Source organism: Hakea prostrata, chromosome 4, assembly GCF_041222555.1.
Source record: "Hakea prostrata isolate BN-2017 chromosome 4, UWA_Hpros_2, whole genome shotgun sequence".
Taxonomy (NCBI): Eukaryota; Viridiplantae; Streptophyta; class Magnoliopsida; order Proteales; family Proteaceae; genus Hakea; species Hakea prostrata.
Window position 1 is genome coordinate 31,790,277 of NC_142603.1, and position 27,551 is coordinate 31,817,827.

Here is a 27,551-nt window from a genome sequence, read left to right on the forward strand (position 1 = left end):
ATATTAGGGCTAGCTATAAAATTTTTCTTTATTCATTAGGTCCATCATTAACTAAACATGCATTGTCTTATTCTGAACATTATGTAATCAATAACGTAGGTATAAGCCCTCATAAGGTGCATACTGAGTGACACTGTTGGCATCTAACATCACTTTAATTTCATTGAAGGTCATTCATTCTTACCTGCAACAGTGATCCATTTTCTCTCTATAAACTTTATAAACTTTATCACCGGTGTCTAGGACAATCAGAGACCTCTAATTAGCATTAGAGCTCGGTAAGTGAAATCATCCCTAGGCTAAGCACCCAACTACAAACACCATATCAAAGACGTTAAATCATCACAGAGGTTCAATTCATAGGGGATGATTTGCCATATAGAAGAGTTAAAGGTATTTCTAGTTTATAAGTTTTTGTACCTTGTTCCTTATTCTAACATTTTACCCTGGTTATCACAAGGGACATTCATCTAACCATATAACCCATTAGGGCATTTTTGGAGAAGGATCTCTACCCTTCCTACACTTTCCAGTATGACTCTATACAATCGTTTATTTTCGTATTGCTCTTATGACATCCATTGTTTTTTATTTATGCTGGAATGGAGTTTGTTGCATAAACATCCCCTTCCTATAGCGGAACGAATCACTGTCGTACCAAGAGGGTTGGAGATGCACTGTTTTATTTGTTCATCTTTCCGCTGTCCTCCTTTTCTCTTGGATTTTTCCCTTGTCTCAGTTCATGCCAGAAAGTACCCTATCGCATAAACATCCTCTTCTTGTGCTAGAACGAGTCACTGTTGTATCAATAGGGTTTAAGACTTTCTATCCATTCACTCTCCTCTATTTATCACCAACAACCCTTGTAAGCGTCCTACTATCTCAACTCGAGCCGGAACCTATCCCATCGCAAGGGTATGCCCTCTCACTGCACTAGAAAGTGTTGCCATCATGCAATGGAGGGTTAAGAGTCTTTAACCTTATTGGGGTTGATATTTTCCTTGCATCCCACATGGGGTCCTATTTTGGGGGTGAGGCTACATCATCTAAACCTTTCTTTGACTTCTAACCTTTCAGGTGTAATGTATGAAATTATCATTTAACCTCGAAGGACCCTATCAATCTTCCCTTCCTTGGTCCTTTTTAAGGTCTCTCCATTATTTCTACAGTGTACCTAGGGTTACATTCCTTTTGTAAATATATAAATGTTTTCTATGCGTTGAGCTTAATTAGGTCATAACCATATCGTTGTCGTTCTGTAAATATGGCCCTATTATATCCATGCCGTCAACATGGTCATATCATTCTCATTCTTATATCATGCCAATTTTTATTCACTAACATGGCATTTTTGTTTCCATTCCATTTACATAACCTTTTATCCATCACTCCATTAACCTAGCATATCATTGCATTTCATGAGCACATTCATATCATTACCATTACATATCATAGCCTTACCATTTCTACTTCATATGCACAACATATATACTCATTCCATGAGCATAACTGTAACATGTTCATGCCATAAGCACGGGTATTTCTATTCATTTTTATAGGGATGGCTTTTACATTTCCATTCTATGAAAATGCTAATTCTCTTTCCATATGTATACCATAACATTTCCATTTCATACACATGAACATACATACCATTACTGTCACATCCCCCCAGTTAGTACCCTAACAGCGATACCCGAAGGTGTGATCCACAAGTCCTATGGTCAATTTTAGAGAAAATACATATCCACATTACACAATAATCATGAGCAAGGAATATTCAATGTTCAACTTTATTAAGAAATCAACCAAAGAAATAATCTTGAAGTATAACTAAAGTATAATCAGAATGTAATCAGAGTGCGGAATAAAATGATACCAAACAGAGAATGTAACTGTAGAGTATATCGGCAAATAACTCTATAGATCATAATGCGGAGAAGTAGATCAAACTCTAAAGTAGCTCTAAAGTATTACGAGTTGAAATAAAAGTATTGAATAAAACTAAGGAATCAAAATCCAATCTACGTCTAATCATACGACTCTTTTAACTCAAATAAAGTATGATTATATTCGTAGACTCTCGTAATCACAACCGGACGCACTAGCTCCAAGATAGGACTAATCTTGGTATGATTCATAGCAACACAAGGAATCTTCACCGTTATCTTCGTAACAGCCAACACCTTGCATAGAGGGCCGGTCACTCGCTGTGGCTTCGTAGTCTTGGTTCTCGAAGTCATCGGTACCTGCAATAGAATCTAAAAACATATCCCCCGAAGGGTGAGCTCAAAAGAACTCAGCAAATAGTTCAATCACAATAAACAACTACAAGGAGTTCATAGAAAACATGATGCAATGATATAAGACAATGAATGCATGTATGCTTCTAACTCTAAGTATGCTGGCAGACATGCATTAAGATAAAACACCATACTCCTTTGGGTAGGTCCAGATCATTCTCCCTCACGGCTCTGATGCACGTCTTTTGGGTTCTCTAATGCTAGTTGGGTCTTGCATTCTTCTCGGACATTCCATGGCTGGGGTTTAGGGCAACACTATCGCTCAGGTCTGAGTATTGGCGCATGTCAGGGTTATACCTAGCCTAATGCAAGTCATCTTCCTTGTGTCACAGCATATCCCCTCCCCTACACTAAACAATTTCAGACCTAAATCCCCAAGTCCAGCCATCATTTGAGCCTTAGAACTACCCAAAACCCTTCGGTTATGCCATTTCCCTTGCTGGACTTTCCTGGGCTAACCCTAAGTCTAGGGAATTTATCTTATTGCCCCTAACGCTATACCCTGGTTACATTATCCCATCACCTAATCTTTTAACATCAATCACATCATTCTTTAAATCTTTATTTTTCTATTATGCCTCCTCACTTTTTTTACTTTTATCCCCAATGTACCAAAGTTTAAAGTTGGATCCTCCTTAGCTTTTTTACCTTTCCATCTAGTCTCTTGATTGCAACCTATATTAATTATTCTTTTGACTATTAAATAAAAGCTTTTTACAAAAATGTTCAGGAACAAAAAGAATGGGAGGAAAGTTTATGGATGAGGTGGGAGAGACTACTTCCATGACTTGTTAGCTTTGTAGCGGATCCATCAGCGAGCATACAAGAGAGGAGTTATTAATTTACGAGGAGAAGAAAATAAGTCAAGATTTGCAAGTGGTAGAAACTGCATACATAATTAACACTCTCCAGTCCAAAATCATTCTATTTCTAAATAATAATGTAAGGAACATAAGAACACTGAATGTATGAATACTAGAATATACCAATGGAATTACCAGCAAACTAATAGCATTATGCTTGTGACTAACTTGAAGCAAAAGGATAAATGTACAGAAACACACCTTCCGTCACCCCCCCCCGACCCCCAAAAAAAAAAAAAAGAGTTTGAATTTATATGCAGAGACAGGCTTTCTTGTCCCCATGTTAATGATTAGTTCTATTTGACAAGGCATAAAAGAAATTCTGATTTTTCATGGCAGCAAATTTTTATGCTATGTAAGGGTAGCTGAAGTCAAATTCCAATTTTTCATGTTGTCACCATCTTATGCTATGAAAATTAGTAATGCTTGTATTCAGGATTCCTAATATTTATGATTCGAGGAAGCCAGTTCTAGAAGTTGAATAGGATGCATCTCTATCTCTCTCTCTCTCTCTCTGCCCCCCTCCCTCCCCCCTTAGAAAGGCAACAGCAGAATAGTCGTCTCTTTTAAATGACAGAAGGCCGACTTTGTAGAAGTGCCACTACCTTCTGAGTGCCAAATCTATGCTATGAACAGGTATGTGAAGACAGTACCTCTTGCAGCTCAATTGCTTGATGTTAGAAGGCCCCAAAAGCTCGAGATGGTGAAGGCATTAAAATTGGAGAGGGCTAGATTCCGGTTTGAAGTGGAGATTGGTAAATCTCCTCCTCTTTCTGATGAGGAGGTTTGGTCAGAGTTGCGACATAAAGCGTAAGATGAAATTATCCGATTCAATTTTAGATTTTTTGTTTGGGTGATTCATCAGTTATGTTCTTACCCTTCTTCTCCAGCTGTCTTTTTGATATTTCTCTTAAGATGTTACAATTGCTTGGTGCTTAAATAAATCCTGTACTGAAAGAATTTTAACTTAAGAGTGTAGTTGACTAATCCTTCAGATATTTCTCCCTGTTGACATATAACAAAAGTTAATAGTCAAGTCTCTACTGAACTGTCTAATATGATCAACATATTGTCCAATTTCATTATGAAGTTCTCTGCATCTTGGGCTCTCTTGTATCATTTAAGGAAGAATCTAAGTTTTTCTAGAATAATCTTGGTATCTGTTGAAGTGTTTTTTCCTTACCTGTCACTTTTCCTTCCATTTTATTTAAATGATGTAAACTTCTTTTGGGTTATTAAGTGAAAATATCTGATTCATTTGATAGGGGAATGCTTCTGAAGACATGATAAATTAGTATATCATTCCTAGGTTCTTGTACTATACACCATAAACATAAGCTTAAAAATTATCAGTTATAATCAAATACAAGAGGGATTTCCCTTCTGTTTTTTTTTTTCTTTTTGGTTTAAAAGGGGGGGGGGGTTTGTTGGGGGTTGGTTTTGGGGGGTTGTAGATTATGCCATATTTCCTTGTACCCTCTATGTACTTGCTAAATTTTCCAAGATGTCATAGTTTTAGTTTATAATTTGGTTAATAATGTGCAATTAATTATTGTGGATTATATCTTGTGGCCTAATAACGAAGGAAGGTTCAATAATTACTAACGAGTGAACCTGCTTATATCTCTTGTTTTGGGGTGTAGTGTAATATATTTAGGCAGTTGTATTTGAGGATTTCAAGGCATTTCTGCTGAGTGAGAGTTGTGGTCTTTTGATTTTTCTAATCTTGCTTTCTATTGTAGAATTGAAGACTGGAAAGAATAAAACCATGGAACTTGGACCAAGTGGACTAGAAATGGACCAGGCCTACTCAAAGCCAGCCCATTGAGTCCAGATGGTCTTTTGAAAAGGCCAAAACAGGGTCCAAAAGATTATTCATCTTACTGTTCACGTGAACAGTGTAACAGACTCACAGCCCATTATTTGGCATATTGAAAATATTCATAGAGGATTTTGTGGGGCCAAAGTTCAGATTACAGGAAGATTTTGTTCCTGGGAAATTTAGGAACTTAGTTTTTTTTTTCTATTTTGGTAGTTTCTATTTCAGTATATGTCCATGTGGCTGAATCATAAAGCCTAGTAGTTTCTAATTTTAATTGGCTTTTATTTTCACAAGATAAGAAAATTCGACTGAAATTTCGACAATTTCGGTCGAAATGTCTTCATTTTTCAAAAATGAAACGAAATTCCGATTATTTCGGAGAAGTGTCAAATTTTGACAATTTCGGTGGTTTCGACTGAAATTTTGACCGAAATTTCAACCAGTTCAACATTCCAACTTGTTTTTCCTTAGTTTTTGTTGATTTCTATCCTATTTTCACCGAATTTCCACAACTCTTTTGCCTCCAAACACCTCCTAAGCCACAACAACTACAAAGGAAACTCCAGCAATAATAGAATGTGAAGCATGAGCCATACCCAACAGTTCCAAACTTCCCCTTTTTTTTTTTTTTATTTTTGTTTTGTTCATGCCTTAAATGATCTTGTATTGCCTTGAAATTAACATATGTTTACCCTAGGTCTATGATCTATGATTGTATTTTGTTAAACTTATCTTTTTATTATTTGCTACCATTTTTTCATTTTCTGATTTTAATAATTATTTTCTAAAATTATGTATTTTTATTTTATGTATATATGATATATAGGCTTCAACTTAATATATGTGAGACACCATTACTTGATCTAGTCGGTCATTTTATTTTGTTGACTTGTTGTATATGTAACCATATTACCAAACAATTCATGTATGCTGATGATTCTATGCTTGTATGCAGTACAATTTACACTTGTCGAAACCAATCATTTGTTATTATACTTGAATGATAAATTTTCAATGGTTTTATTTTTTTTTAGAAAATGCTAGTTCCATTATGTTTATTATGCTTGAAATAGGTAGTATGCAATAATCGAAATCATTTTTTGAGTCCATATGAGGTCTGAAATTAAAGTTCCAATTTCCAGAAAAAAGTGTTCAGTTTCGACCGAAATATTGAAATTTTGGCCTTTTGCAAGGTTGAAATTCTTGTTTCCGTTGAATTTTCTTCCTTGCTAGCTACTAGGTTATTACTTTCCTTTTTTTTTTTTTTTTTTTTTTTTTTGGGGGGGGGGGGTCTGAATTAGTTTTTATTTTTAGTTTACAGAGGTTCTATTCATTGTAAAGCTTTAGCTAACCTATAAATAGGCCTTTTAATTGCAATATAAGAGGAGATTTCGGGAGAAATTGATTTATGGCATAGTAGCCTCAGTGATGGAGTAAAATCCATGTTCAACAGCTGAGATAGCTTCGAGCGAGAGACCCAGAGCTGAGCTAGCCTATCCTCTACCCCCTCTATTCTATATATCCTTCTCCTGTATCTCCTTCTTCTTATCTTTTTAATGTGAAAAACAAAAAATAAAGTTCTAATTAGTAAATTTTCTCTTCATTATTGTGTTGATCCTGGTTGCAATTGATCTCATGTTGGTTTCACCGATTTGAGGTCGAGTTTTTGCATTACTTTCCAATATTCATGTAGTATAGAGTGTCTCTCTCTCTCTCTCTCTCTCTGTCTCTGTATCTTTATTTTTTAAAAGCAAATTATATTTACACCCCTTGTGTTTGCAAATAGTTACGTTTACACCCGTTGGAGTTCATTCTATTACAAACGTCCCCTTGTGCCTAACACCGCTAGTTTTAAATATTTAAAAAGACATATTTAAAGGTGAAATTTGAAATTTAGAATTTAAATGACCATAACACCATTGATATTGTGATCTACCCTTGATTAAATTACCCTTTTCCTTAGTCCCAGCCACATTAGCAGCCTCCTTTTACTAACCCTCGTAAGACAACAACTCAACCCTAACTTTTGTCTCATCTTCATTAGTTCGTATATCAGTGGCAGGATCTCAGTCTTTGCTGATAATGTCTTCACCTTCTCTGGTTGTAACCAGGAGAAATCTTTATCTTGGCAAAGGACACCCAAAAAAATCCGGTGTAAGGAACAATGAAGTTCACTTCCTGCAATGTGTTAAAAATCTAATGGAGTGCTTTTTCAAGAAAGAAAACACTACAAATACATCGCAACAATTCATAAAATAGGCAATTGGAAACAAAGATACAAAACATCACAGCCAGGGGAAAGAATTATAAAGAATGCCTAATGAAGCAAGATCTATGAAAACTTATTCAATAATGTTATTTTTCACAGAACTTAACTCAAACTGTGGGCTATCTTCATTGACGAAGATGTTGTGTTTGCTTCACACATTCATGGTTGTCTATGATGCAGAGGTTCTTAACAGAAGTATGACAGAAAGGCTGAATGTACTGTATGCACCGTTAAAGTGAAGGCCAGAAGTTCAAGACAATATGACATCATCATATGCAAGGTTGGGTTTACTTTCGGCTCAGAATAGAAATGGTCTGTTAGGAAGTCCAAGTGAGCAAAAAGAATTGAGCGGAGATATCCAAGTTGAAAATTTCTTATGCTAGGTCCTTCTGTATCAGAAGGAGACTTTATATTTTGTTGTTCCATTGACTGAGATTGCATGTGTTGTCATTGTTGGCAATCAAAATACAGTGTGTTCTAGAGTACATGGGTTCTATTGAAGTGAAGGTCCCATAGAAGGCTTTGGGCATTTTCTATGTTTTTAGAGGGTGATTAACACTATTACAATAGTCTTGAGTATTTGTGAGAAGATTTAAGTGTTTTGGGTGAAGCGAAGATTCCTTAGAATGGTGGATTTCATAGGTCACTGCACAAGGGTCATATTGGATAAATTTTTGGGTAGTCATCCAATTGTTTTATGGGTTCAACTTCAACTGCAACAATGTAGTTCATGAAGTCTTCTTTCCAACGCACTTTTCAGATTGTGCTTCTGATATCAAACAAGGAAGTTATGAGGTTTCTCATGAGAGTGTGATATAGAAGCAAATCTGGGCAGTATAGAAATAAGATGAAATTTGGCCTTTATGATGAAATTTGCTCTCTGTGATGTAATCTACATTCGGGGGTTCAAAAATAATTTTTAAAGAGTTTGGGGGTCTTTGTGAAAGAAGTTTTGTATCTTAGGGAGGAACATGTAATTTTGAAAGATTGAATGGTGCAAATCTAATGGTTATTAGAAGGACATGGATGAAGATCTGATTTTAAGGGACGAGATTGATGCACTTGGTTTTCAAGTGTCCATGACTGAAAAGATTCCATTGCGAGGTGTTTGGTTGGCTGGGGGTATGCATATATGGTACATTGCGAAGTTAAGTGATTAAAATGATCCAGTGTGTTGCATGTTTAAGATAGAATAAAAAATATTCTATTTGAAAAAATCTTGTAAGGTCTCATATAACTTGAGACATCCAACGGCCTAGATCTCCCCGCCATTTTAAGGTGGATGTCCAATGGTTGTGTGATTAGTTTTTCTTAAGGACTCATCTAGAAGATGAAATCCAACGGTTCCTGTACATCAACGTTTATCCTCTTTAAAAGACTGAATGTGAGCGAAACAAAAGCGGATTTTTGAGGTTTTTGTCTTGTGGAGACTAAGAAAATCAAGGAGAAGAAGTCCAGAAGCAAGATTGGTATGGAGAACAAGCTCGAATGCATATTTTGGTAAAAACGTTGAAGGAGGTGAGTAATCTATTGTAATCTCCCTCATTTGAAAAGTTTCACCTTTCAAGTTGTTGCTTGTTAGGGTTGAGTTGTTTGAGGTTGTGGCTTTATACTTTTGTGGGTGCTTTTTGATCATTGTATTGATCAAGATTTTAGTTGGAAAGTATTGAGTAAATACAATGCTCTGTTTAGGGCATTACTCTGTGGATGTAGGCAATTTGGCCGAACCACGTAAACTTGGTGTCTTGTGTTTCTAGTTTATTTTTCATTGTTTCGGACGATTACACTTTTCACCAAGGCACCAAGGTCCGAACTTATATACGTAGAATTTCGATGTCCGAAGTAAAAGAAGCTTTAAGGAGGATGAAACTCGGCAAGACACAAGGTCCTGATGAAATCCCAATTGAAGTATGGAAGAGCTTAGGAACCCATGGACTAGTTTGGTTGACTAAGTTGTTTAATAAGATTATGAGCACAGGGAAAATGCCAGATGATTGGAGGAGAAGTGTTGTGGTTCCAATTTACAAAAATAAAGGAGATATTCAAAGTTGTAATAACTATAGGGGCATTAAATTGATGAGCCATACGATGAAATTATGGGAGAGAATAATTGAAACCCGCTTGAGACACTTACGCGAGAACCAATGGGTTTATGCCGAAGATCTACAACGGAGGCTATTTACTTAATTAGGAGACTTATGGAAAGGTATAGAGAATGTAGGAAAGATCTTCATATGGTATTTATTGACCTAGAAAAAGCTATGATAGAGTCCCCAGAGCGTAATTTGGCAAGTACAGAGAAAAGAAGTGTTGCAAGTAAAATATAGATATAGTTAAGGATATGTATGATGGTTCGGTGACTAGTGTTAGAACAGTGGGGGACAAAGTAATGAATTCCCGATAACAGTGGGCTACATCAAGGGTCAACTTTAAGCCCATATCTATTTGCACCGGTAATGGATGAATTAACCAAAGACATTCAAGATGAGGTCCCCCGGTGTATGCTTGCGGATGATATTGTGTTGATTGATGAGACCCAAGTGGGGATTAATACCAAATTAGAATCATGGAGATTAGCTTTGGAATCAAAAGCTTAAACTAGTAGATCGAAGACAGAATATTTAGTTTGTAACTTAGTCATGATCGGCCAGATGATGAGGTGGTGATACTGACGATAAAGAGATTTCTCGAGTGATTGTTTTAGGTACCTAGGTTCAATCATAAGTAAAAGAGGTGATTTGGAAGATGAGGTTTCCCAAAGAATTAAAATAGGGTGGATGAAGTGGAGAGGTGCGTCCGGGGTCTTATGTGATCGGCGGTCCATTAAAGCTAAAGGAAAATTTTATAGAACCGTGTTCGACCAGCATGATGTACGGTGCGAGTGTTGGGCTGTTAAAAGAATCATATAGATAAACCGGGAGCAGAAATGAGGATGCTAAGATGGATGAGTGGCAAAACAGGATGGATAAGATAAGAAACGATCATATTAGGGGAGTTGCTCCCACAAGGATAAGCTTAGAGAAAGTCGTTGAGGTGGCACGCCACGCCAACGGAGACCTACGGAGAAGTGAATAATCCATATTGAAGGAACTAGAAGAGCTAGGGGTAGACCTAAGATAACCTTAGGAGAAGTGGTGAGAAAGGATATGTATAGCTTAGGCCTTGTATCTAGCATGGCCTCGAACAGAACTGATTGGAGGGCAAGAATCCATGTAGCCGACCCCATTTAGTTGGGACAAGGCTTATTGTTGTTGTTGTTGTTGTTGTTGTTGTATATATTGGAGTACTTTGATTGTAGAGTGGTGGTGGTGCACTATCTAGTAGACCTAGCCACATTGTGGTGTGTGGTGGACGTGCCTTTGTGTAATTGATAACTACATGGGTATCTTGACCAACCTTGTCTTGAGCTTAAACAACTATTACATCAAAGAGAATTTTATAAGACATGATTCACCCCCCCTTAGTATCAACTTGGGAATAACATATTTGGAATGGTGATAGTCGGAGGAGAACTTTGCTTGTGATGTATCATCGTTCTTGGGCGCCCTTTCTTTTTCAATCGGATGCTTTGAAGTGATGTGCTTTCTTCCTTTCAACACTCTTGAGTTTGGTTTTCTGGATTGAAAAAAGAGGAGGTTTTGTTTCTCAATGCAAAGTAATGTGCTTCTCCTTTTTGTCTCTCCGAGTCTAGTTTTCTGGATTGCATAGGAGGTTTTTTTATTTTTATTATATAATTAATTACTTTCTTTCTTTCTTTTCCTCTTTATTTGGGTGGTTATTTCTTGATGGAACTCCTGCATTAGAGACTTGAAATTAAGTTTAGAAATTTGTGGTCCATTGTTTCTCCCACTTATTTCAATTCTCATTTCCCTACTTCTGCTTCTTGTTGGGTTCTTAGCCCTTTCTTTTCTTTTTTCGCCCTCTTGTAATCTTAGTTGGCATACAGCTTGAGTCTTTCATTGATTATTAGCACCAAAGGAGTTCAACAATGGTCACATTTATGGATTTGAAGAAAAAACCAAGGAAGGATGTAGAAAAATGCATGCCAAGATTCTCGGCATGCCCGTGTGGGGGGAATGATTGACATTATGGTTGTCAAGGCGAGAAGCGATGCTAGGTGATAGAGGGCATAAAAAATTAAGGTGACACCAAGCAAGGCAATAAGGTGTTGCCTAGGTGGGAAGGCGGGGTTGCCTAGGTGGACGCTTTGAGAACATTGATTGAGATGCCTTTGGCTAACTTAATGGTCTTCTATTTTTCTTTGGTAGATGTGGAGCATGATCATGGGATTGTTGACATTGAGAATTAACCAAGGTTACTGCCATTTGGCAATGATGATGGGTCACTTAGGTTTTGCGGGGTATTTTGGATATGCCAATTTTCTTAATAATAAGTTACTTAGGTTTTGCGGGGTATTTTGCACTATTATTAATAGTGGCATTATGGGTATTACAGATTTCTTTCGTTACACTGTCAGTCAGGGGATGCAGGAGTCCAGATCCTCCGCCCACATGGAGAGGAAAAATTCCAATCCACATGGGTGGATGCCGGACAATTGTCTAATCTAAAAACATGATCCAACATTTTAGGAAATTAACTAAAATTGAATGTAACCCCATTAACCACCATTAAGATTTATTTATAATAAAATTTGTTATTTTTAATTTTCATATTAACTTAATTAAACCAAAACAACATCCCAAAAAATTAGCAATCAATCTTCTCTCTCCCTCACTCACCCGTCACGGGTCCTCATTGTCTCTCTCTCTCTCTCTCTCTCTCTGCTTGCATTCTTTGTCTCTCTTTCCTTCTCGTCCCTAATTCCATTAATTCTCTCTCTAGAAAAATTAGAATGTTATCCCCGTCTTATGAATATCACTTTGAACAGGACAAGACTACAATAGTACAAAATAGATTTCTATGGTTAAGCACATTGTGATGACTTCAGAATTTGTCTCTTATTCTGTTTTGATCCAGATATCCTTTTCCTCTTGGTATTGTTCAGAATCTTCGTTTTGTATTCTCATTACAATTTGAACGAGAGAGAGAGAGAGAGAGGGTTGTGACTCATGAATGAGGGGGAGAGAAGATTTGAGAAGGAGAGAGAAGATTGATTGCTAATTTTTGGGGATGTTGTTTTGTTTAATTAAGTTAATATGAAAATTAGAAATAAATCTTAATGGTGGTTAATAGGGTTATATTCTATTCTCGTAAATTTCCTAAAAAGCTGGATCATGTTTTTGAATTAGACACTTGTCAAGCATCCACCCATGTGGATTAAAATTCCTCTTCATGTGGTTGGAGAATCGAGACTCGGGATACAGTAGTAATTTTCTAAAACATAGAATATGGTCATGGGCTTGTAAGATAAGTGAGGGATGTCGTAGTAATGTACTCTATTTTAGTCTATTCTTTTCAAAATCTACTACACCCCACTCCATGGCAAAAAATAAAATAAAATGTTGTTTTTTTTTTTAAAGTTCTTCACTTGGACTTCCTGAGGTTTATCAAATTCAGGAAAGGTGCCTCAGTTTTGCAAACTTAGCAAATGTACCCTGAGGTTTGAAACTGTTAACAGAAATACTCATGCCATTAACTTGAGGTAGTAATTACTAATGGGGGAAAATTTTGAATCCTTTTATAACCATTTTCCCCTTGGTAGGATAGAATGACATCAATGCCCTCTTCTCACCTGCATCCCAAACCGTCTTCCTGCTGAAATAGAGGACAAAAATGCCGGCTGCGATGAATGTGCTGTCCTTTACAATCTGAATCTCATTACAAGTAAATCAGATCTCATCTCACACTCTACAATGCTTTTTCATGTAATCTAGAACATGGAACAAAATTCGAGCGATATGGTTGAAATATCGCTCGAAATGCCTGCAAAATTTGAAAACGAAACGAAATTAGTGGATAGGCATGAAAAGTGTCCTGTATCGTGTCGTATCAACCGATATACGACACGATATTTCGGCCCAATACCATATCGAGCCAAAACGACACACTTGTAGCCTTTAAAATGTCCAATTTCGAGCCATTTCGACCCCTATCACTAAATTTACATGTTTCGACCCCCATTGCTAGAGACATTTCGACCCTCTTTTGATTTTATTTTTTATTTTTCTTGCTTTCATCCCTCTTTTCACCTAATTTCTACAACTCCATGTCATTCAAACACTAGATTTGCTCCTGCATTTGTACATTTTCTCAAATCTTGCAAGGTGAGTAACCAACTTCCTCATTTTTTAATTTTTGTTTTGTTTGTGCCTTAAATTATCTTAGATTGCTTCCAAATTTAAGTATGTTTACTTTAGAGTGTTGATCTATAAATTTGTAGTGTCAAAATAATTTTTTTATTCTTCCTACTATTTTTTTATTTTATTTTTATATGTTATTAAAAATATATTTAGTATAAATTATGTATATTGTTAAAATATATATATATATATAGTACATGTATGAGCTTCAAATTAATGTATGTGAGAGTTGAGACACCATATTGCTGTTATGGTGTTGAATTAATTTTTTTTTCTTCTGTTAATTATGTAATTTTACTGTATTTAATATACATTTAAATAATTAAAAAAATAATTAATTTCTGGTTTAAACTTAAAAATAGGAGAGTATTAGTTGAAGCATGTATGCAATTTTTGGAGCATGTTGTGGATGTTTTTAAGATAGTGCATTTTATGTATTTTTAAATTATTTATTTATATATTAAAAAATGCTTTATATATATATTTAATATTTAAAAATAGGAGGCCAAGCACAAAGATGCAATTACTGACTACGTCCAAAACTATATGGGGCGAACGTCATGGGACTTATATTGTCATTTGTATGGGGTGCAGACGGAAGAGGGAGACATTGAATAGAATAGACTTGTAAAAACCAAACATTCTCGCTTCTTCTCATATGTAGTATATGCTTGGAAAGTTGGATGTTACATTTTCAATGGTTTTTTTAGTAAACTAGTAGTTCTATAGTGTTTATTATGCTTGAAATAGATAGTATGCAAGAATCCAAATCAATTTGAGTGCATATGAGGCCCGAAATTGAGGTTCCAAGTGTCTGAGAAAAAGTGTCCAGTTTCGGTCGAAATTTCGACCGAAACATGGGAATTTCGGCATTTTGCAAGGTCGAAATTCCCATTTCGACCGAAATTTGTTCCTTGCTCTAGAACCCATCAAGCTTTCCATATCATTACCATCTCTGTAGATGCTTTTATTTCTGCTGTCGAGTTCACATAAATCATAGATGAATAAACCAATTTCCTATTCTCAATATCCCTGAATGATTAATCTCAGAAAATTAGCATATTTGGCTCATTGTCTCCAAAAACTGAGGATTATTACAAGAATTACAAACACCACTAAAACTATGATATTCAGTATTAAAAGATATTATCAAAAAGTAGAGTTTACTTTTTACAGTTTCTTGGTTGTCAAGGCTAGGCATCCCAGGTACAGTGTTCTCACTTATTTGGTCCAAATTCTTATGGGTCTAACTTAGTAGAGATAGATATAGGACAGATGTGATTTGATTTGTTCCCAAATTCCTACAGATTTCCTAAACTGATGACTCTCCTGGTCTAATATATTCTATACGTGAGGCGGAGAACTGCAACTTTTGCAGCTCTCTCTCCTTTCTTCTTCTTATCGACTCTTCTGTCTCTCCTCACACCATCTCTTCTCTGATTTTTATTTCTTCTTTTCTTCAGACTGCTGTGTTACATTCGACATCAGATGAAGAACTTGAGCTCGTAAGGCTTACTTGCCCCTTCAAAAAGTGAGTTGGCTTGAGACATCGGCAAGATGATTTAAAGTTTTTCTTCTGAACTTGATATCCATCTTGAGGGGTATTATGTGCCATTTAGGGCTGATACTTGCTGTCCAGCCTATTAAGGGCCTTTTGACCATAGTGGTTCCCTTAGATAAAATGGAAAGTCTAGCATAAATGAGAGTTCCATTTCAGATCCCAAGTAGGAAAACTTTGCTGAAGTAAAACCTAAATGTTATTCTTACGCTCAGACAGAGCCCTTAACTCGTATATCAATGTGCAAACAAGACCATTTATTACAGTAAACATGTTCAAAGTTCAAATTACAGTACGAAGGGAAAAACTACCACTCGAGAGTTGAGACCCTATGTGCTAAGCACTAAGTAGCTCCACAGGCTCAGGTAATTGGTGTGCTCTACTTGCTGCACATTGTCAGGAACTTGGTACATGTAGATGTATCCACCTAAGCCCCAACCAAATGTTTCTTCAACCATGTTTTTACCTGTACTATTGAGCAACTTCCCACAATAGTGGAACACTGTCTCCCGTTTGTTTGCCAACATTGGCACTCCATGTTGCATGCAATGTCATTGTCCCTAATTATGTTGCAAGCAACCTAAGTAAAAAGTTGTGAACCATCACAATCAGACAATTATTTGATAAACAATAGAAGCTATACGCATAATATACTCATAAAAATTAGAAAGTAATGAAATCATACATTTAGGACCAAACAAATTTGTGTTCAAACCTCAAAATGGAAAACCGTGACTGGTTACTGGTGTGTACAACACTTGGCATTTCAAAATAACTAGTTTTTGGGTTTGTACAAAGTAGGTTTCCCATTTCATCATGTTGTTGTATTACTTCTCATGTGTATGTGTTGTATAAATATGGGCTATGTCCTGAATCAGCGGTCAAACCAGCCAGATTGAGCCAACTTGGTGAAAACAAGAGTTTGACCTCGTGTCCCTGAAGCAAAAAGGTGACATATGATTAAATGAATGGGGAAGGATTGGTAAAACCAGACTATCCAGATTCCTAAAGATACTCCATGGTAGTAAGCCGTTATCACTAGCTAAGCCAGCAGGGATGGCATCTCCATCAGGGTAAAGTACGATATGGATTGGAAAACTGTGGATATCAAGTTGCAACCAACCCAAGAATGGATTTGTATATGCCTGGATCAGGTTGATTTGTGGAAGACCTGACGACTAGGACTAAATCAGGTCAATACTGGTGCGTTCAACTCTTAGCTTTGTAACTCTTCAGTTTAGGGCTTGTAAACCCTATTTGTTGGGGAAAGGTGTTGCTTTGACTTACTGACTCCATCGTCAGAGGTGGCTTCTTGATCCTCAAGATCAGGCCGTTCTCACTCCTCCTTTGTGAATAGGTCTAGACTAGGTTCGTGGAGATTCACCCGCAATTTGCCCAGATTGTTTGTTTTGGACACAACATCTTTTGGTGTGGTTTGTGGGAAATAAACATCAACGGAAGCCATTGGCAAGGCGTGCAGGATCATCCCAACTATCACGTCATAGTGCATTATATGGAAGTGGAAAACATGATCCAAGGAGGGTCTCTGCAGTCCTCGAATCCCCATCTTAGTCTAAAGAAATTGACACGTGGAGAAAACAAAACCGAGCTTCTCCAGAGAGCTATCCTTCAAGGTCAAAGGCCCTTTTGGAGGAGTGATGTCAACCTGAGAAGTAGCCTAGGAGAGACGGCTTTGAATACCCCATGCGCCATCAACGTACCTGATGATATGGATGAGTAAAAGTTACAAAGAGGAGAGCCACTCGAGTAACTAGAGTGAGTGCAACTACACTCCAAAGTCTCCTCTCAGTGGTCTATGATTCGGTCCGAGCAAGGGTGTCACTTCAAAGCTCGCCAAATTCCTTAACAAGAATGCGTGTTTGCATGTTCGGCAATAGATATGCCAGGAATTGATCGACAAGTGTCAAAGCACAACTGTTGGACCTGAACCTTTACCATCATTCAAAGACCCCATAACTTGTCATTTGAGAAACATGTGACAATTTATGTAGAGGTCAAGAAGCTTGAACTCTCTAGGTTCATAAGACTAATCCAATGTCAAGGTTCATAAGACTAATACAATGTCTAATGTGGATAGCTAATCTAGTAATGATTAAGAAGGCAAACGACAAGTGGAGGATGTTACCGATTTAGATACTACTTGCTTGTAGGACTGCTGCCTTTTGCTGCGAATTGACCAACTCATTGATGCCACAATAGGGCTCAAGATATTGAATTTCATTTTTTTTCTGGTTCAAAAGATATTGAATTTCATAGATACATACTCATGGCATAATCAAATTTGAATGAAACCAAAGGATGAGAAGCATAGACCATCATGACGGATCGAGAGAGTTACCACTACAAGGGTGATGTTGTTCGTGCTCAACAATGCGGGGGGGGGGGGCTACATGCTAAAGGGTGGTCAACAAGATCTTCAAGGAATAGGTTGGCCGCAATATAGAGGTTTATGTAGACGGCATGCTCGTCAAAAGCACAGCCCGAAGAGACCACATCATTGACCTTGTGATGCCCTGAGAAAGTACTGGATGAAGCTTAGTCCTGAAAAGTGCACATTCGGTGTGTCATCGGTTAAGTTCTTAGAATTTGTGATTTCTTAGTGGGGCAGAGAAGCAAGTTTGAAGAAGATTAAGGTCCTTATAGAGATGGAGCCTCTGAAGACTATTTAAGATGTCCAATGCCTCACGGGACAGGTAGCAACTCTAAATCGGTTCTTTGCATGTTTTGGTGAGTAGTGATAGATGTTTGCTGATGAGCAGATTTATGTGTGAAATTTTAGGGCATAAAGCATACATTTTACACACTTAGAGTGGAATTACCTTGGGTTTTATGTTGTTTTTGTAGATTTTAGGATTTTTCAAGATTTAAATGAATATTTGGAGTTTTACGTAGGAAACATGCAATTTTACACGTAAAGAGGTCCGTTCAAATTCTCAAGTGCGAAAATGGGCTTGATTTGGAGCATGATGGGCTAGAGATGTGATTATGGGCCAACTTCAAAATATTTTAGAAATAAATAAAAACATGGAGAAAAAGAGTCCTTGCATACTTCAATATTTTATTTCCTATTTGGGATCTGATCAAAGACGGAAAAAGAGGAAAAAGAATTATATTTAGAGAAGGAAAAGGGAAAAATCCCGTTTTTTAGTGTCTTTGTCCAGTTTCAATCAAGCCCTTCATCGAATGGTCATCTGGTGTCCGATCAAGCTGATTTTTGGACGAGAGCTTCATGACTTCTTCATCCTCAAATCCAACGGTGAAATTGTGCATTTGATCTCTCTAAGTTAGTCCGATTAGTACGCCAAAACCCTCCTTGGTTGAGTCAGATTGGAACTCTGAGTTTGATTCAAACCTTGTCAAGAATCATATCCCATGTAAACTCTATAAAAGGAGAGCATAATCTAGCTAGGGAGAACATTTTTAGAGCTTAGGAGAAGCACACTTTCTTTTCTTTTTAGTTTATTTAGGCTTTCTCTAGTTTTCTTTGATTGCTTTTGTGAGATTCTAACTTCTAGATTGAATGTTTAGGTTTAATTTTTCTATGTAATGCAACTTAAATTTCAATTTCAAGTTCAAGTTTCAAGTTTGAGGATTCGTTTTTCTCTGGGTTTAGCAATTGCAGATCTAGATCATTCTAGATCTGGTTCTTAGGGTTGGTTGAGATTCGAATCGTTCGAAGATGCAAGTAAGTAACCTTCGTCAATAATCTTCTCTCCCCCTTCCATTCCTGCTTCTATCTACCCCTCAATATTCTCAGCTTAGAAGTTACTTTTCAGCATTTTTTTATTGTTCTCCCTTCCCCCTAGGTCTTGATCAAAGATACCTACAGTCGTGCCTCTATTTAGTTAAGGTTTCCCTTTTCCTTTATTGCTTTGTTATTTACTTTATGCAATTTATTTTTCAGCATTTATTTATTGTTCTCCTTCCCCCCTGGGTCCTTGATCAAAGATGTCTTCAGCCGTGCCTCTCTTTGGTTAAGGTTTCCCTTTTCCTTTTGTTGCTTTGTTATTTACTTTTTGCATTTCTTTCTCTAATATCCGTTCCCCCGATCAGTGGACTGTAAGCTATGGCAAAGGGTCCACGGTCAAAGTCATCCTAATTATACTCCCCTTCCCTTGATCTAGAGCTGACACTTAGATCACTTCCCACTTATTTATTTATTTATTGGTCGCATTTTTTGCCTGCCTTTTATTTATGCGTTGATTATATTTTTGTTATCTTTAGTCTCAATTTGGTTCGAATCAGCCTCTCTGCGAAGCAGGGGTAAGGCTGCCTAGAAAGTCCCTTCCCCAGACCCCACAGTGTGGGAGCTTCTGCACTGGGTACGCCCTTTTTTTTTTAGTCTCAATTCGATCGCATTAGATGTATGGATTAGGACCGCTCGTTTAGTTTTAATTAATTAGTTATGAAACTTGAATCATTGCACTCTCGAATTATTATTAAGAGGTTAAATTCTGAAGTGGCATATCTCCTTGAGATCGACCCGTTAGCTACACGATACCGTGCGTTTGTGGTTATTTTTATTTTGCAAACAAGTTTTTGGCGCCGTTGTTGGGGAGGGGTATTAGTCCATTTTATTTTTCTTATTCTTAGGTAAATCAGAGTGTTTTTTAAAAAAAAATTCAAGATATTACTCTTAACTAGAGTAGAAACAAAAACGTATAATAATCTCCACTCTCTGCCAGAATCTCTAGGATTCGATTGTAGGTGGCTCCAAAGACTATATGGATTCCTTTGCTGTCAAACCTATACAACGCTCAGCTATACGGCAACCTTACAGTTTTGGAATCATTGTTTTCATCTTTGTGGTCGGAAATTCACTACTTTCACTTCTGTTTTTGTTATTCTCTTTTCTTTTATTCTTTAGTTACTTTATTAAAAAAAAAAAAAAAACTCATTGTTTCATAAGAGCTTTTAATTGTATTAAGTGGTTAATACATGCATATCTGGACTCGTGATTCCACAAATCGAATTGTTCGAGTATCTACCTTGACCATGGAAGACATACCTCCACCTAAGAGTCTTAGAGATAAATTTTATCCAACTAGATTTGCACAACCCTCTTGTATACGTTTACCTGACGTGAGGAATAATAATTTTGAACTTAAACCTAATTATCTGTCTATGTTACCCTATTTTCATGGGTTACCTGATTAAGATGCATATTTGTTTCTTAGGGAGTTTGAGGAGGTTTGTGTCCTTATGAAGGTACAACAACTCACTCATGATGCCGTAAGACTGCAGTTTATAACATTTGCATTAAAGGACCAAGCCAAAAAGTGGCTTTATAGCTTACCTTTGGATAGCATTACCACATGGGAACAATTCACTGTCCTATTCTTGAAGGAAATTCTTTCCTTTTTCCAAGACGTATAAAATAAGAAATGACATTCTTCGATTTCGTCAAAAACCTAATGAGTCATTTGCTAAGTTAATGGAGAGGTTCCAAAGCCTTCTTCAAGAATGTCCTCACTACGGTATAGAATTATGGCATTTATGCCAAATAATATATGAGGGTATTGATTATCAAACTAAGCAACTTTTGGAATTTATGTGCCATACATGATTTACATCATTCATTGATGATTCCAAAGCTTGGGAATTTCTTTTAGACCTAGCCGATAAAACTAGAGAATGGGAGTCAACCCAAGAATCTGAAAGGACTAGTAGGGGATATTTTGTCGACAACCAAGTTCATAAGGATGCACAAATAGATTGTCTTTTGAAAAAGTTAGAAACTTTGGTAGTAAAAGCTGCACCACCACCACCACTAAGTCAAGCACATTTTATTGACAAATCTATTGCTCTGTGTGCATGGTGTCAGTCTCCTACACATGTAATTGAGGAATGCCTTAGCTATTCTGGAGGCCAACATGAAAATGTCAGTTTCCAAACCCGCGCTATAACACGTATAATCCTGGGTGGAAGAATCATCCTAATTTTTCATGGTCTCAAGGGCAAAACCAAATTGGATTAAACAATTATCTCGCACAAAATCAATTTGGTGCCCCTAAAAAACAAAGTGCACAATTTTCTCACAATCAAAATGTTCAGTTACCTAAAGCCCCAAATTTTCAGAATGTCAATTTAGCTAGGCCTGTCAATCTACCTATTGTGCCTCATATGCCTTTCATTGCACGAAATCAATCATGACTTGGTTTCAGCAAAGGTAATAATCCAGAGTCTTCTCGACTCTTTACATTAGAGAAGAATATGAAAGTACTTTCCAGCACCTTCATGACTTCTATGTATAATATGGAAAAACAAGTTTCCACTCTTGCAAATGCTTTGTCTGAGCGAGAAAAAGGTAAAATGCCTAGCCAACCTGAATTAAATCATAGGATTCAGATTCAACAAAAACCATCAAATTTATCAAATCAAGTCAACCAAGTTGAATCCTCCCTTTCTTCTTTAGCTTCAATTAATTATGTGTCTGCACTGAGAAGTGGGAAAGGGTATTTAACAAGTGAGTCACATATTAATGAAAATAGCAAGATTAGTGACCACTGTGATGAGGAGAATGTTTAAGTATCTCCTAATAAGTGTTTGTCTGAGAAACTCATAGAAGTTGAGGATGAGCCAATTGCTGTAGCGGTATCTAAGTTTGCTAAACCACTATCTAAAACTATGAGAAAAGAGAAAATTTCAAATGAGAGTCCTTATGTTCCTAAGGCCCCTTATCCCAACCGTCTAGTTAATAAGAAGAAGATTGCAACTATGGAGAAAATTTTTGATGTCTTCAAAAAGGTAGAAGTGAATATCCATCTTTTAGATGCCATATCCCAAATCCCCGCTTATATGTAAGTGTTGAAAGATTTATGCACTCATAAAAGAATTACTAGCGTTCCCAAAAAGGCATTCTTGGCAGGTAACTTCAGTTCCATAATTACTCAACCGATAGAAGCCAAGTATAAGGATCCAGGGAGCCCTACCATAGCTTGTGTCATAGGCAAAACATACATTGAGCATGCTTTACTTAATCTTGGTGTTAGTGTGAATCTTTTGCCTTACCATGTTTATAAGCAACTGGGATTGAGAGAATTGAAAGCAACTAGAACTACTATTCAGTTGACAGATAGGTCAATTAAGATTCCTAAAGGGATGGTTGAAGATGTTTTACTGAAGGTGGGAGAATTTATTTTTCCAGTTGTTTTCATTGTATTAATACTAAATCTTTTTCAATCAAAGATGAAATCCCAATAATTCCAGGAAGATCGTTTTTGGCTACTAGTAATGCATTAATCAATTGTCGAAATGGCCTCTTACGGGTGTCTTTCGAAATCGAACTGTGGAGTTTAATATGTTTAGGATAGGGAAGCAACCACATATAGAAGAAGAGATCAATATGCTTGAGGAGTCTTTGGATTTTCCTAATGATTTGATTACCAACTTTGAGATTGATTTTGATTATGAATTTAAAAATGTATGGATATGTTGGATGATGATAGTGAAACCTTCTTTTTTGAAGTCTTAAATTTTCACACACCTTTGGAGCCTATTAAACCCCTATCCATCTCCATCTCCATTCCCAAGCCTCAATAATTGAACCCCTCAAGCTAGAATTCAAAGAGTTGCCTTCTAACTTGAACTATGTTTTCTTAGGACAAGATAATACTCTTCCTATCATTGTTGCCTCTGATTTAACTTCTGACAAAGCAGAAGAGTTAATCACACTATTGAATGATAATAGAGAATAATTGAGTTGTTTTATGGCTAATATCAAAGGTATAAGCCCTTTTATTGTACAACATCATATTCATCTTATGGAGGATGCCAAACATTTTAGAAAACCTCAACGTATGATGAGTATTTTCTCTGACATTGTGAATGTTTTTGTTGAGATCTTTAGAGATGATTTTTCTATTCATGGTTTTTCTTATTTGGAGTGCCTTCCCCATCATACATTGATATTGAAGATAAGACTAAAGCTTCCCATGATAAGCACATCTTGACTGAAAGGTATACCCCTCTTTTGCATCATCCTTGTTTTGTTTTTCTTTTTATGCATGCATTGAGGACATTGCATTACTTAAGTGTGTGTGTGTGTGGTGGGGGGGGGGAATAACTTCTTTGTGGATTTTAATTTTGGCTTTTGGTTAGTATACATACCCTTTCAATTGTTATGATGTGTGAAATGAGATTGATTTTGGTACCCATCATGAACACATAAAAACCCTGTTGATAGGAAGGTAACTTGTATGTATGTTGAGATGAGACTTTCATTCAAAAAATAAAAAGGCCCTTAGCTTAAGGTGTTGGACCATCTATGGGTTTTGTGGGTCCTTGTTTCTTTGGCTAGGAGTTGAGATCAATTTTTTTCTGTATAGCATGACAAAAGAAAAAAAAAAAAAAAAAAAGAGTAGAAACAAAAAGTTGAATTCCTTGGAACTAGACAGGGCACTCCGACTCAGGAATCGAGGTGACTTGATCGAAACTCTTATGAATGAGATTATTGAAAAAAACTCTCGCATCACTGTCTATGTGGTCATATGCAAAGCAAAACTACAAAATAACTTGGGTTTCTGGTGTTTGCTCCACCATGTCATTCAAGCCAACCGTAGTGGAGGAAAGTAAAGTTCACTACTTAAAAGAACAAGGAAAAAAGAAGAAGAGAGAAATAAATGCAAGTGTCATCAATGCCTTGGTAGAAATGTTTTTGTCAAAAATACTTCAAAACCTTAGTCCTTGGTTCCCTTGCTCTATGAGTGGTTTTGCTTAAAGGAGAGGTGTACTTGAAAGATATAAGGTGAGTCTTTGATTGAGATATATGTCTAGTCTCAAGAATCAATATGGGGTAATATAGTTAAAGTGTGGGGGATCTTAAATCAATGGTGAGAAAAATTATCATAAGCTATTGATTCTGTATAAGTAATTACCAATTGTTAGAGTTGGAATTTGTAATGTTTTATTTTGAGCTAAATTGGAATTTTGGATGTATATTCTTTGCAAACATCAGTGAGGTAAAACTCGTCCTCTAGGGGTAATCTAGTGGTTTAAAGGCTTGTTGCACATGCCAAGTGTAACCGTGACTCCTACGAAAGTGAGTTAGGATTTTATTTTGTTGCATTAGTTTCTTACCTGCATTTGTATTCTTCTTTTATTCTTGTTTGAGGACAAGCTTAGTCTAAGTGTGGGGGAATCTGATAAGCACATTTATGTGTGAAATCTTAGGGCATAAAGCATACATTTTACACACTTAGAGTAGAGCTACCTTGGGTTTCATGTTGCTTTTGCAGATTTTAGGACTTTTCAAGATTTAAACAAACATTTGGAGTTTTGAGTATGAAACATGCAATTTTACACGTAAAGAGGCCCGTTCAAATTCTCAAGTGCGAAAATGGGCTTGATTTGGAGCATGATGGGTTAGAGATGTGATTATGGGCAAACTCCAAAATATTTTAGAAATAAAGAAAAACATGGAGAAAAAGAGTCTTTGCATACTTCAAGATTTTATTTCCTATTTGGGACTTGATCGAAGAAGGAAAAAGAGGAAAAAGAATAATATTCAGAGAAAGAAGAGGGAAAAATCCCATTTTTTAGTGTCTCTGTCTAGTTTCGATCAAGCCCTTCATCTAATGGTCATCCGGTGTCCAATCGAGCTGGTTTTTGGAGGAGAGCTTCATGACTTCTTTATCCTCAAATCCAACTGTGGAATTGTGCATTTGATCTCTCTAAGTCAGTCCGATTAGTACGCCAAAACCCTCCTTGGTTGAGTCAGATTGGAACTCCGAGTTTGATTCAAACTTTGTCAAGAATCATATCCCATGTAAACTCTATAAATGAGAGCATAATCTAGCAAGGGAGAACGTTTTTAGAGCTTAGGAAAAGCACACTTTCTTTTCTTTTTAGTTTATTTAGGCTTTCTTTAGTTTTCTTTGATTGCTTTTGTGAGATTCTAATTTCTAGATTGAATGTTTTGGTTTAATTTTTCTATATAATGCAACTTCAATTTCAATTTCAAGTTCAAGTTTCAAGTTTGAGGATTCGTTTTTCTCTGGGTTTAGCAATTGCAGATTTAGATCATTCTAGATCTAGTTGTTAGGGTTTGTTGAGATTCGAGTCGTTCATTCAAGTTTTTTTTATTATTTGAGATTCAAAGATGCAAGTAAGTGACCTTCGCCAATAATCTTCTCTCCCCCTTCCATTCCCGCTTCTATCTACCCCTCCATATTCTTAGCTTAGGATTTACTTTTCAGCGTTTATTTATTGTTCTCCCTTCCCCCTGGGTCCTTGATCAAAGATGCCTACAGTCATGCCTCTCTTTGGTTAAGGTTTTCCTTTTCCTTTATTGCTTTGTTATTTACTTTAAGCAATTTATTTTTCAGCATTTATTTATTGTTCTCCCTTCCCCTGGATCCTTGATCAAAGATGCCTACAGTCGTGCCTCTCTTTGGTTTAGGTTTCCTTTTTCCTTTTATTGCTTTGTTATTTACTTTCTGCATTTTTTCCCTAATATCCGTTCCTACAATTAGTGGACTGTAAGCTACGGCAATGTGTTCACGGTCAAAGTCATCCTAATTATACTCCCCTTCCCTCGATCTAAAGCTGACACTCAGATCACTTCCCACTTATTTATTTATTGTTCGCATTTTTTCCTGCCTTTTATTTATGTGTTGATTATATTTGTGTTATCTTTAGTCTCAATTCGATCGCATTAAATGTATGGATTAGGACCGCTCATTTAGTTTAATCAATTAGTTATGAAATTTGAATCATTGCACTTTCGCATTATCATTAGGAGGTTAAATTCTAAAGTGACATATCTCCTTGATATCAACTTGTTAGCTACACGATACCATGCGCTTGCGGTTATTTTTATTTTGCAAACACTTGCCTTCCTTTACTTAAAAAATCTTGGTGCAGGAATGGAGTTTGTTTGGTGTCTGGACTGAGGAGCGCTTGAAAGCTCTTGAAGACTTGAAAACAAATGGGAATCACCACTTCGTGTCAGATTGTTGCCAGGGGGCAACTTATACTTGTATTTGGTCCACATCTCCGCATCTTTAGCATAGTAATGGTGAAAGGAAGAGGGTTCCATTCAATGACCCATTTAATATGTGAGCCATTTGTTATTGAATGCCGAGACTGGATATCTTAAGGTCGAGAAGCAAGCCTTGGCTTTGTTGATAGTGGCCATAAAGATAAGACTGTACTTCCAATCCCACATCATCATAGTGTAACCAACTCCTTTGAGAAAGATTTAGCATCGTCTTGACCTTTTTAGGTAGGATAGTAATATGGGTGGTAGAATTGAGCGAATACCAATTAAAATTTCAGCACTAGACAATAATCAATAGGCATGCCCTAGCTAACTTTGTGGTTGAATCTTGCTTATCCACAGAAGGGCTAGGTCCTAGTAAATCAAATGAAGAAAAGTTTATCCTCTATGTGGATGAGTCTTAACTCATTTGGAAGCGGAGCAGGCAGTTGTGGAGCCTTGTAGGTTTCCATTTGACACTTCGAAAAACAAAGCGGAGTATGAGGCTCTACATGCATGACTCAGATTAGCGAAATCTTTGCGTGCTTGGAACTTAGAGGCACAAAGTGACTCATAGCTGGTCGTGACTAAGTGAGGTGAAGGGAAGAGCCAATGGAAAGGTATTTACCGAAAATCAATCAATATCGACCACATTTCAATCGGCTAGATGTGGTCTTAATCATGTGAAAAGAGAACGGCTTGGGCGATGTACTGTCATGACTAGTGTCAACGGGATACTTAAAACTAGAACCAGTGGTCTATGTGGAGGTATTAGCCAACCAAAGTACAGAGTGGGTAGAAGAAATGGAGGTCAATGCAGATTCATGCTGGATGGACCCGATCATAGCCTATCTTAAGGGTCATCCACTCCCAGATGAGAAGACAAAGGCTCAGACAGTAAAAAGGCGTGCAGCTGTGTACACTCGGAAGGATGAAGTTCTCTGCAGGAGGTCGGTGACAAGGTCACTACTTCGCTGCTTGTGTTAGATAGATGCACAATATGCAATCCAAGAAATACACGAAAGAATCTATGGAAGTGATATGGGCGGCCGAGTGTTAGCCTACAAAATCCTTTGATAAGGATTCTAGTAGGCAAAGATGCAACAAGACGCAGTTGAGTACATCAAAATTTACAACTCTAAGTCTCATGCATTCGTCCTGCACAATTCCCTTTGGGATGTGGGAATGGACATACTCAGGAAGTTCGCCATAGCACTAGGAGGACAAAAATTCTTTGTAGTGGCAATCGACTACTTCACAAAATAGTTTAGGCTGAATCACTGGCCACGATTACTAAAATGCAGATTGAAAACTTCTTCAAGAATAAGATTATCTGCTGGTTTGGCCTTCCAAAGTTGCTGGTTATTGACAACAGGAAGCAGTTCGGCAACCTTGCCATTAAAGAGGTCTGCTAGTTATACCACTTTGAGCATTGGACCAGCTCGGTAACTGACCTGCAAGGTGATGGGCTAGTGGA

At 36.9% G+C, this 27,551-nt stretch overlaps 1 protein-coding gene across 2 annotated transcripts in view; it reads left to right on the plus strand.

Annotated features, from left to right (window-relative positions):
* Positions 1–27,551, plus strand: part of LOC149018692 (CemA-like proton extrusion protein-like protein) — an 80,980-nt gene that overhangs the window by 6,782 nt on the left and 46,647 nt on the right. For both annotated transcript variants that reach the window (XM_089152848.1, XM_089152847.1), the window contains one exon: positions 3,803–3,976. In XM_089152848.1, the coding sequence (XP_089008974.1) occupies positions 3,803–3,976 (174 nt within the window). The remainder of the gene's footprint in view (positions 1–3,802; positions 3,977–27,551) is intronic.